Consider the following 11,913-nt stretch of genomic DNA (forward strand, 5'->3'; position numbering starts at 1 on the left):
TTTCGAACTGATTAGGTAGTTAATTTCTTTTTTTAGGTTAATTTAGGTTAATGTTTTGTTAATTAATTTATTTGTATAACATCTATGTATCTTTAAATATCCATCAAGTTTATAATTTAAAGAACTGGCCAGCAATTTTCACAAAGATACGCATTGACATGTAAAAAAAAAGTTGCAAGTCAAGACACTGGCCGTAAAAATATTCCTGAAAAGAAAAAGTAATCAAAACAAAAACGAACGTAAAGTGATTCGAAAAACGTTGAGTCGTATCATGACGTGCCGTAGTGTGTGTATTTTCGGCTGCCGACGCCGGCGAACCGCGTATTTTTAGACTGGACACAGTTTTACAAAATAAACCGTGATGTTGAGATTACGGCTTGATTTATGCGAGGGTTACCGTCACTTCCAGAACATCCTTTTGAAAAGAAACATTTCTGTTAAAACACAATAAAAAGTTTAAAAAGGTTTGAATGATAACATCGGTATGGTTGAACGGGTTTGAATAAAATATGGAAGACTCTACCATACCTATCATAAATAGTGTTCATAGTATCTGAAATACAAAGTGTTTCAAGATCACTTTTATGCTTATAGTTCTAATATTTTAATTAATTACGTTGACTCTACAAATAAAGCAATTAGGTATAATTTCTGAAAAAAAAAGGCATTTTTCCACCTATTCCAACATCTATGGCAACTAGTGCTTCAAAATCATTCCATTCAATGTTATCATGGTGATTTCGAATCTAAAAGCGACTTTAGGTATTGATATTTTATGTCAAAACCAATTAAATAGAGATGTCACAAAATTTTCTGGCAGATCCAAATTAGCACCAACATAATTTGACTTCGGCAAATAAATCATACGTAGCCTAAAGGTAAATTTCGCCCACTATCAGTTAATTTGCCGTGGCCACTTGGCCATATAATAGGGAGTTTCTGGAGTTAAAATAGCGAAGGCCGCCATTTTGGCAGCGAACGTGTTTATTTACGTCGAATGCCGATGCAACGTCGCGAGACACGTGCTTCCATCAATTTCACTATTTTTGTGAATTTTCACATGAATATTAATAATATTGTAACAGTTAGGGTTTAGACTCTACCTACACCTTTGTAGACTGACACTATGTGTTGTGTGGTATAGTTACATAGAGAAACACATTAATGCTTTTTAAATTTCTTGCCTATCGAAATATTTTTACGAACTGTTAAATAAATGACAAAATATGTTCTTTACTCGTGAATAGTCATCTTCAATGTGAGCTTGCTCCATCATTAACACTATCGCACAAATGTACACAAATTTTGCACATAGTAGTAGTAGAAGATTATGGTTCTAGAAGTATTAACTAGCTTCTTTGCATGTATTCGTCTTACAAATAGGTATTTATACAATATTATAGATTAGACTCTATGTCTCGTTATTAGTGAGAGCCATTGCATTAATAAATTAATAATGACCTACCTATATGTTTGCGAAGACGAAAAGATAATTCATTTGGTCAGAAATCACTCAGTCCGATATCATGATTGATGGTCTAAGTAACAATGATTTTTAGTTAATCTTCAGTTCTTACTGAACTAATAACGATAGCTGTTATCAAACATTACGAGTACTTAAGTAATAGTTAGATATTACTTGCCTATTTTAGAATATTAATCCGATATCCAAAACATTAAGATTCGGTAAGCTTTACAAGATTCACATTTCAATAAAATAAATTAAAAAATTAAAATTCAATAAAATTCATTTATTTTTGCAAATAGGCTTTTAGAAAGCACTTTTACACGTCCCAATATTAACCCTACCACTGCTTCGGGACAATAAATGGGCAAGTGCTGAGAAGAAGCAGCGCAAGAAACTCAGTCACTATTGTCAGCCTCCTTTTCAAGGGTTTACAGTTACAAAAAATTATAATCATAAGTATTGATGCGAGCTAGGTAGTTAAACATTCCAAACATTTTTATCTTTTATATAATCATCAACTGTATAGTAGCCCTTTTTCATTAAGGTGCTTTTGATATGTGCTTTAAATTTATGAATGGGCAATTCTACAACAGTTTGTGGTAATTTATTGAAAAGTTTAATACATTTCCCCATAAATGAATTACCAATCTTGTGCAGTCTGAAATTTGGAACGGCAAGTTTATTTTTGTTTCTTGTATTGAACTTGTGTAAATCACTCTTTCTAGTAAATTGCTCTATATTTTTGCGAACATATAAAAGGTTTTCATAAATGAACTGTGAAGCTACTGTCAGTATATTAATCTCCTTAAAGAATTCTCTCAAGGAAAATCGGGGTCCAAGGTTATAAATGGCCCGCACTGCTCTCTTCTGCAGAACAAACACAGTTTCAATGCCACAACACAACAATATGCCGTATGACATTATACTGTGAAAATAGCTAAAATAAACTAGCCTTGCCGTTTCAATGTCAGTTAATTGCCTTATCTTTCTCACTGCAAAAGCAGCTGAACTGAGCCTTGCTGACAAGGTTTCAATATGAGGACCCCACTGAAGTTTAGAATCTAAAGTGATTAACAAGAATGTTGTGGAACTTATGCTATTTAATGGTTCATTCTTCACCATCAATTGTGTGGGAACCTGCCTCACATTAGGTAAGATAAATTTAATGCACTTAGTTTTGTTTGCATTTAACAATAAGTTGTTAACAGTAAACCAATGCAAAACCTGTGAGAGTGTGTCATTTATATCATCAAGGTTTACTTTACCTCTATCAACTTTGAAAATGAGAGATGTGTCATCAGCAAATAACACAATATCACATAGATCTTTTACAAAGTAGGGAAGGTCATTAATATAAATAAGAAATAGCAAAGGTCCCAATATCGATCCCTGCGGCACACCCATGGTAAGAGGTGCTCCAGAAGACTCAGTTCCATTAATACAAACTTTTTGCTTTCTGCCACACAATAATTTTCAATATACTTTCAAATAAGTCTTTGTTGACTAAAACAATTTAGTAACTTACTTAATTGAGCATCAAGCGTAACATTTAATGAACCTATTTTCAGGAGATCAATAAGTAGGAAGTGAAAATACCTACCTACCCACTACCGGAAACAAATCCTAATTGATGGTTTTTTAATTTTTCAGCTGCACTGAAGAAGCAAGCAACTATACGCGACAAATCAGAAAACGGAGTATCAGAGCCTGTTGAAGACAAACTTGTCAAACCTTCGGTGGCTAAACAAGCAGACAAAGCCTCAAGACCAGCAGATGAAAAACCAAGATTCACAAAATCCAGTCTAAAATCTGCAGAAAAACTAAAATCTGAAGACAAAAACGATAAAGCACCAGAAAGGCCCACACTAAGAAGCGTAAGGACTATAGATGATAAAGCCAAAGAGAAATCCGTAACTATAGTAGATAGAAAATCAGCAGACAAAAATGGTACGGCAAAATCAAATTCGGTGAACGATAAGACAAATGACAAACCTGCTACAAATTCTGTTAAAGAAAAAGAAACTAAACCGGCAGCAAAAGCAGCTGCCACTCCCAAAGTTGAGGAAAAAGTAGAAGAAAAACCCAAAATGGCTACGAAACCACCGACCCCACTAGAAAAGACTCCGTCTAAGGTACTATCTTTAAATTTATTTATCGATTCGCAAACAGTTGGCTTTACAGATACATTTGGCAAACAATTTAGTTAAAAGAGAAAATGTTTTAAGATCTTTCCAATTTATAATCTCTTTCGCAAGTAAAATATTGATATCTAATAGTTACTCTTGACTGGTTTGTTGTATCTAAGCACTTATCCAGTGGCAGTTTTTTTATTATTTTACTTTTCTTCGAATTCCAGCTACCACCAAGGAAACCGTCCCTCGTGAAGCAGGCGTCCAAAGATGAGCCAGTCAAGAAATGGAGGGATCCTCTTCATGAGCGAGTCAAGGAGAATATTGACAAGACCCTTGCCAACGAGATCCCCAAGGGACACACGCTTACCAAGAATGAAAGCTTAAGAAGTAAGTTTTTTTAATCAATTGCATGGTCCTTTTTCTTTCTGGAAATATTTCTGGCAATAAATGCTAACATCATACAGCTAATATAATTCAACAACTAGGCTACTAATCTATTTTTTATCTGAAAAGGAAGCTCTTGCATCTCATCCGATGGAAAGTGATGAATGATCAAACACAAAGTGTGCTCAAATTCTGAAACAACAGTTGTTAATTAAACAATACTATTCGATTCAAACTCGAGACAATTCTAACGCATGTCATAGCATAGGCAATATGAGTAGATACACTACCGTTCATTACTTTTTGATCAAGAAGCATTAGGTGTTATACAACAGATTTCACTAATAGGCAAAACACGTTTAGAGCATGCCTCTACATAAATCTTATTGGTCATTTAATTTAGATCAACGTATGCGACTACGTGTATTTTATTTCCTGCTATACTAATGAGTTGATTTGATGAAAATAGAGTAGTGCGATGAATCAAGCTTGAGAATAGATCCAGCACTTTGTTGGTCTATTTGCCTGGTGTGACACCAACATTGACACACTAGCACTTTCCCACCGACTTTATAATTAGCGCATGTTGCGTCTCCGATCGACGCACGCGCAATGCGGTTACGCGGATCAATCAAATTCGACTTTGGCAGGTAGAGGTGTAAGAGACGAATGAGATTGCGGGCTTGGGATGATCTTGAGATAAAAAAAATATATTTTTTTTACATTTTACAGAAAAATAGGAGTTAGATCAATATAATTAAGCACAAATAAGACAAGGCAATAATAGTATGGGAAACTTTTTTTTTATCGTTTCGTATGAATTCAATTGCATGAAAATTTATCCAAAAAAAATTCTGAGTGTTATTTATTATTTTATCGGCCTCCCAAGAATTGAAGTGACCATTATCAATATTTCTCATAATAACCAATTCGATAAGTAATTTATGTAAGGTACATACCTACTTTGTAGAGTGCGCAACAAAGTTTCTCTACACTTGACAACATACTGCTGGCAGGTAAAATTTACTGCTGCTTAATCCTAAATTTATTTTGCCCATCCAGAGGATGCTTATTATGGACAAACTGAATGTTATTTCTATATCCTTAAGGCACACTTTCGTCCTCAAATTCCTTGCTAATGTCCGCACATTCTGTCGGTATGTCCTCGTCTGAACACAGATATAGATCGTTACCTTTTCATCTCTTGTGCGGCTATGCCCTAAACTCGGTCTAAAATAGCTGGCCAGTTCCGCGTCGCAAGTACATCAGGTGCGACGAAGGCATGTCGTGGTTGAAGTCCTAGTGCACTAAGATTTAAAAGGATTACTAAGAATATGCTGTGATTTTGACTATTTGTGATATATTTTTGTGTTGTTGTGATTAATTGTGTAATCAATATGGCCGAAGACGACGTTCAGGGACAGTTATTTAAAGGTAATGAAAAGGTTACTATTATTTTAAGGTGGTAGGTAATTTAGAAAATGTAAAAATGTGAACGGTGTACGAAATTAAGTTTCAATAACATGCGTTTATCTATTGCATTAAAATATACAACACCAGGTTCAATGATAAGTTCAAGCAGAATTCCATTAATCGGTGATTCTATAGATTAAGTAATGATAAGGTACACGTAATCGCATGGATTACTGAAACTAGCGTCATCTTATTTCTACTAACTTAGACTTTTTATCAGTCAAGGTAAATTCCTAATAACAATATTATAAAAATTATTACCTTTTTAAGCATTCATAATGACCTTAAAAATTCTAGTCGATTAGCGAAGATTAAGTCCCATTCCAGATTAATCTCCATCTCCACTAGTAACATAATGTGGTACATAACTAATATCCGATCTTCTTTTCTTTTTTCATTTGTTTTTTTCTCCTCCTGTCTTATATTTCGTATTTTCTTTGTTTGTTCCTGTGTTCGTTTCTGTTACATTAAACATTCTTCCATCAGGCTTACTAAAGCCCACGCCGCCGCCGATGCCGCCGCCGCTCCCGCCGAAGATGCCGCCGCCGCCGGACTTCAAGAAGGCACCGGTGGACCCGACCAAGCTGAAGAGACTGGAACAGCTCCGCAGCAGGCCAAGGAAGCGGCCTGACTGGAGCGACATGATGAAGGAAGTGGAGCAAGGCAGGAAGCTGAAACATGTAGTTTGTAATGACAGGTGAATTAGTATTTTACTATCTCTTATAATATTGAGGGTTATTTTAGGCGTCAGATTTCATGTAAAGGCTAAGAATTCAGCTTCTACTGCGGATCTCTACATCGGCTAATTTTCTACATCGGTCGTGAGTTAAATCGCCGCACAATACAACTGTGTTTGTTTTAGGTCTTGTTATTTTTCATATTTTTACAAACAACTATTACAGAAAATCGTGAAATTATATTTATATCACCAAGATTCGAGATCCATAAAACAAAAGTCAAAGTTTTCACACGTGTTTTTCGTAAAATTTACAGATCAAACCCCATAATCACCAGAGCAGCGGTAGTGAAGAATAAGGATCAATTTATATTCGAGTCAGAGAAGCCGAACTCCCACAATGAGCTTCTGAAGGAAATCAACAAAGGTATCAGACTGAAAAAGGTGAAAACAAATGATAGGAGTAAACCAAATCTGGAGGGTCTGAGGAAGTTCAGAAGACAGATGACTATCGAAGAACAAGTACAGAAGTCGATGTCTCAAGCTAACATTACCGCTTCACCATCAGGAGTTTCTGTTGCTGAGGTAAATAAGCCAATTGGCACAAAGCCGAGATATCTAATCTATGTCCGATAAACTCATTCAATATCGTTAGATACAAAGATGTGAAAAAAGACTTTGTTGGTCTGTCTGTTTCACCGACAATTCCTCGCGTACAAAGCCGGAGTATTACTACAAATCTTAATTCTGTTTGATTTTTAGGTTCCCAGTGCAGAAGAAGAAGAAATTGATGAAATGGACGATATTGATAAGGTCAGAGACGATTTGCAATCAACAAAACAATTGCTTGCAATCGAACTTAGGTAAGTTAGAAAAAATAAAAACTTACAATTATTTCTTTAACTAAATTTAATTACATACATACAGCTTACGTATGTACTACCTACATAAATAATAAACTTTACAGAAATAAGGAGGCACAAGAGAGAGAAAATAAACGTTTGTTAACAAGAATACACAATCTCGAAGCCGAATTAGCAAGAGAGCGAGCTATTATCAAACAAGAACAGCATAAAACAGTTATATCGGTAACAGATGCCTACGACGAAAGACTGGTTAATAACCTAAAGATGGAGGTCGAAAAGACAAAAGAAAACGCTGATAATTTAGAAAAACAGTATTTAGAAGCAGCAGAAGAAAGAGATACTGCATTGACTGAATTAGAAGAAGTGAAAAGAAGGAACGCAGAATTGGAGAAAAAATTGGAGCAAGCTTTATCGGTAATTATTGAAATTAAACTTAACCAAGAGCAACGTTTGAATTGCACTAACTAATGCTTTTACTAACATTTTTACAGAATAAGATCGAAGAGATGTATTTATCAGAAGAACCTTTATCTTTCTACCAAAAGAGGCAGTTAGAGTTTGAGAAGCAATGTAGGTTGTTGAACATAGACATAAATTCTCCTGAGGCTGAAAATTTGAGGAGAACCGCTTCTGACGCTAATAACAACTTTGGTACTTCTGCTGCTTATACTAATAGTTATAACTATGATAATGAGGTAACGCTTTTTATTGCTAATGAAATGTTCTTGCTTGACTGCTTAGACCGAATCTAGGTGTGTATAACGTGTAGTGTCTCAAAGCGGTGTTAGAGCAAGCTATATTTGGTATGTATAGAAATCTAAATGCACTAAAAGAGTACACCATAACTAAGAATTTAAATCGAAATTACTACGTTATGCATACCCGGACACGGCTTTTGAAATTATAGATAAGGAATAGCGAAATGAATAAGTACAATTATCTAATGATACTTAGTTGATAACGGCTTACGATGATTTTCAGGGTATCATGCCGACGAACGTTGGATCTAGAAGATCAAGTCATGCGATTAAGCAACTGTCCGTCACCAAAGACGACAGCTTCGAGGAAGAAGAAGAATCTGAACCGGAGGAGGTACAATTTTATACTTACAGTTCCTACCTAAGTTATTTAAACTGGAATCAATATACACTCAAATTAACCGTTCTTAATGAATCTAATCATAAACCTGTATTAATTTTATCTCCATGTAATCATTACTGTCAAATTTCATTAAGTTAAGTATAATTAGGTACTTGCATACTAATTTAAATAAGATAATGATCTAGATTAATCAATAATTGGCACTTGTTTGTTGTTGTAAAGTACGATAGGGGAATTCCCTGCACCAAACGTGTTAGGTAACGTAACGCTAATTTAAATACCTAATAGAACCCTCCTTCTTACAAGATTATAAATCAATAAAGATATGTTTTCAATATGAACGATCAACAGCCTTTAATGTTGAATGTGCTTTGTTGAATGTGCTTTATTGAATGAGAACAATCCTATTCATATTACAGGAGGAAAGCGAGGAGAAGAAACAAAAGAGGATAGAGAAGGAAATAAGGAATATGAGGAACAAGATTAGACACTTGAAGGAAAAGCAAGACAATATGAAGAGGGAGCGAATGGCTTTCAAGGTGGCCCTGAAGAACCAGCAATATGCTCTCAAGTTAGTGTTCTAATTCTTAAGACTCCCAATCAAGACAATCTTTGTAAACCTACCTACTTAATCGCCCGTGATGATAAATTTATTCAATCGATCTCAATATAATAATGGTTTCTAACGTGTTTTTCTCCAAAGCACGGTGATCCCGTGCTAAAACCTGCACCTAAAAAAATTAGCAATTATTTCAATTCATTCAAGCCTGAATGTGGGTAAACTTCAATGGTTAATATTGATTTCAGGGAAGAAAAACGAAAGTACAAAGAGCTAAAATGCGAAGTAGACAAAATGGCAGCGATGATGAAAGAGTGCGGTTCCGATGACGAAGATGAAGAGGACGAGGAATCCGAAGAAGAAGAAGAGAAGAAGAGTGAGACAGAAGAAGAAGAAACTGAAACAGAGACAGAGCAGGACACGGAGAGTGAAACTGAGAGCGAGAGCGAGCCAGAGGTAAAAAAAACAATTGTCGAAAGTCAGTCATCTATAAAAGCGAAAGTGATCTTTCGATTGACTGACTTACTCGTCACTAAATCTTTAACTACAAGTGCTAGGAGTCTCAAGTTTTGCATGGAGGTTCCTTTTAGACGGAGGTGCTCACTAAGATGGAATTTTGCAAAGTTCACTACAAGTGCTAGGAGTCTCAAGTTTTGCATGGAGGTTCCTTTTAGACGGAGGTGCTCACTAAGATGGAATTTTGCAAAGTTCAAGCCCTAAGCATAAAATAAGTTAAACTAACACTACTTACCCTCTTTATTTCATCATTTTCAATTCATTCTGTGCACACATGTTTAGAGTTGCGGTTTAGATTAATCTATGGAATATTATCTGTGCCTGAATATGACTGTAACTTGTTTTGTGAGCCTTAAATAAATAAATAAATAAAATAAGGGGGTAAAACAGGATCTACGCTTATGAAGTCGCGAGCGGCCGAATAAAGATCAAAATTACGAATTTTTTTTAAATATTTTACTTTTGATACAGTTATAGCTAGAGTTTAGAAGGCTGCAACTGCAAGTTACTGCTAAGTAATAATAATAACTTAATTTACCGACTTATCAGATCAGTAGAAATCGTTATCTATCATTATCATACAAAGTGGAGAAAGTAAACTTTTGAAGTTAAACACCTGTGTACCTAAGTACCTGACGTAAAAAAAATAACCTGAAATAAATTATTAGTAGGTACTTGATTGATAGGATCGGTAGACACAGATAGATATAGATACCTACCTAATACCTACTTATTAAGATTATTTTTTCTCATGTCCCATACATCAACTTTTAGCTGATAAGTTTTTGTCATAACGTGTTACTGATACGACTTCATAATCACGTTTCAGGACGCGCCATTACCAAACAAGAAAGAGAACTTGTCGAAACGAGTGAAAAGGCACGAGACCAGGGTTCACGCGTTGAAGAAAGGCAACGCTTTGCTCATGGCCAACGTAGACCGCATGAAGGATGACGTGCTCAAGCAGAGGGAGGAGTCGATGACCCTGCAGAAGGAGCTGGACTCCTTGATCGAAGATTTGGAATAAACTGAACGCAAGATGGATAAAAGGAAATCACGTGACCAATTTTTCGGTGTTCACAGTTCACAGCAGTGTTTTGCAAATCCGGTTAAATTTAAAACTCACAAACAGTAGGTCATAGTTTCTGATACTATCTAAAAAAGATTTTCCGAAATTATCCTGGCCTGCCTGTAGAATTTGATTCGAAATTGATTTGTGATGTATACTTGATTGATGTAGTAGGTACTCCAACTAATTTTGGTTTGAACAGATTAATAAAGTACGAAACAGCAACAAACTGTAACATCGTCTACAAAAAATTGGTCTAGAGTGTAAGGTGTTTGTATTTTCGCTAACGCTTCGAACTTGCGAAACTATCGACTCTATCGATATGTGAACGATTCTAAACTACGTAGTTATAAGACAAACTTATCCATTTAAGATACGAAGAAAGGAGAACAACTTATCTTTCAATGAAAGAATCATTTTGTGGGTTATTTATTACTTTGTACCTACCTAGATCTAGGGTCTCGAAGAAATCCCAAATATTCACTCTATGTGAGCATTGATCGATTTAGATAGGTTTCTGATAAACAAATTTCTATCAATAACAAAACTAAATTCATGCTTTATTAATTTTCCCTAAATACTTGTTATGCGTATCAATTGTTTAAGTTATTGTTTATCAGTTCTGATATAGTATTTTAGATAAATTCATACCTAAAGGCTAAATTATTTTAGTTCTCAATCATAAATAAATTTCAGCTAAAGGATTACAATTAAATTCGGAAGTTCCTACTTCAATTTGTATTTTTTATACCTAGTATGTACCTTTGATCTTTTTTTCTAAACTTCAAAATCTTATTTTATTGTATTTTCACCATTTGATTAGTTGTTAACCCATTTTAATTCATAAATATCATGTGATTTGTACATAATTATTACTATTTTAAGCTTAATTTAAAATATTATCAAAATATTCAGCACGATTAAACTTTTTACACGAGTTTGTTTTTTAATTTTACCTACGTAAGTAGGTACCCCCTTAAAAACGTATACCTAGTTGGGTCATTCCATAAAAATCTGTATATTTTCGACGTCATTTTGTCCGTAACTTTTTTAAGATGCTTTTGAATACTTTATTAGTGTAAATTATAGTTTATTAATTAATTATGTTATGTCTAAAAGGGCCAGTCACTTTATGCTTTATTTTAGGAGAAATTATAATTTTCAATTTTTTCATACTACATTACTCCTATATGACTTCTAATAAAGTATAAAACATATAACCTTAACATTTATAGATAAGTTAATATACATAATGTAGTTGTTTTGTTATTATCACTATATAAAAAACATCATTCCCTAACTAGTAATTTAGTCCCAAGTGCCGTTTAAAGCTAGGGCCTGACGCTCTAGGGACTGACGATTTGGAGTAAAACTTAACACAAATGCAGATTCACTTTATATTATAAGATGCTTAATACGATGTGCCGAAAATAGCCAAAAAACCACACGTAAATACTATTAAATTATATACAATTTCCTATTGTAATCAATAAAGCTACTCAACTAGGGACTGACGAAGTGACTGGATTAACACATGTTTCCGCAACAACTGGCACGTTTGCACTAATTCAAAAAACGGCTGCCGCAAAGCCAGTATGGTCTGAGGATAACTTCGTATCGTACTTTAAACTCAACTAAATGTCATTCACTCTATAGGTATACATACTCG

At 34.6% G+C, this 11,913-nt stretch overlaps 1 protein-coding gene across 6 annotated transcripts in view; it reads left to right on the forward strand.

The window, feature by feature from the left end:
- The window catches only part of LOC135082264 (DNA ligase 1), a 30,529-nt gene extending 19,347 nt beyond the window's left edge, over window positions 1-11,182 (forward strand). For 5 of the 6 annotated variants that reach the window (XM_063977036.1, XM_063977037.1, XM_063977039.1 and 2 more), the window contains exons 3-13: window positions 3,119-3,600; window positions 3,825-3,987; window positions 5,944-6,154; window positions 6,451-6,718; window positions 6,896-6,996; window positions 7,101-7,413; window positions 7,491-7,694; window positions 7,981-8,091; window positions 8,520-8,671; window positions 8,908-9,115; window positions 10,005-11,182. In XM_063977036.1, the coding sequence (XP_063833106.1) occupies window positions 3,119-3,600; window positions 3,825-3,987; window positions 5,944-6,154; window positions 6,451-6,718; window positions 6,896-6,996; window positions 7,101-7,413; window positions 7,491-7,694; window positions 7,981-8,091; window positions 8,520-8,671; window positions 8,908-9,115; window positions 10,005-10,202 (2,411 nt within the window). In that variant the 3' untranslated portion in view covers window positions 10,203-11,182. The remainder of the gene's footprint in view (window positions 1-3,118; window positions 3,601-3,824; window positions 3,988-5,943; window positions 6,155-6,450; window positions 6,719-6,895; window positions 6,997-7,100; window positions 7,414-7,490; window positions 7,695-7,980; window positions 8,092-8,519; window positions 8,672-8,907; window positions 9,116-10,004) is intronic. The other variant, XM_063977041.1, reaches the window with a different exon arrangement.
- Window positions 11,183-11,913: the final 731 nt, after the last annotated feature.

Source organism: Ostrinia nubilalis, chromosome 21 (assembly GCF_963855985.1).
Source record: "Ostrinia nubilalis chromosome 21, ilOstNubi1.1, whole genome shotgun sequence".
Classification (NCBI taxonomy): domain Eukaryota; kingdom Metazoa; phylum Arthropoda; class Insecta; order Lepidoptera; family Crambidae; genus Ostrinia; species Ostrinia nubilalis.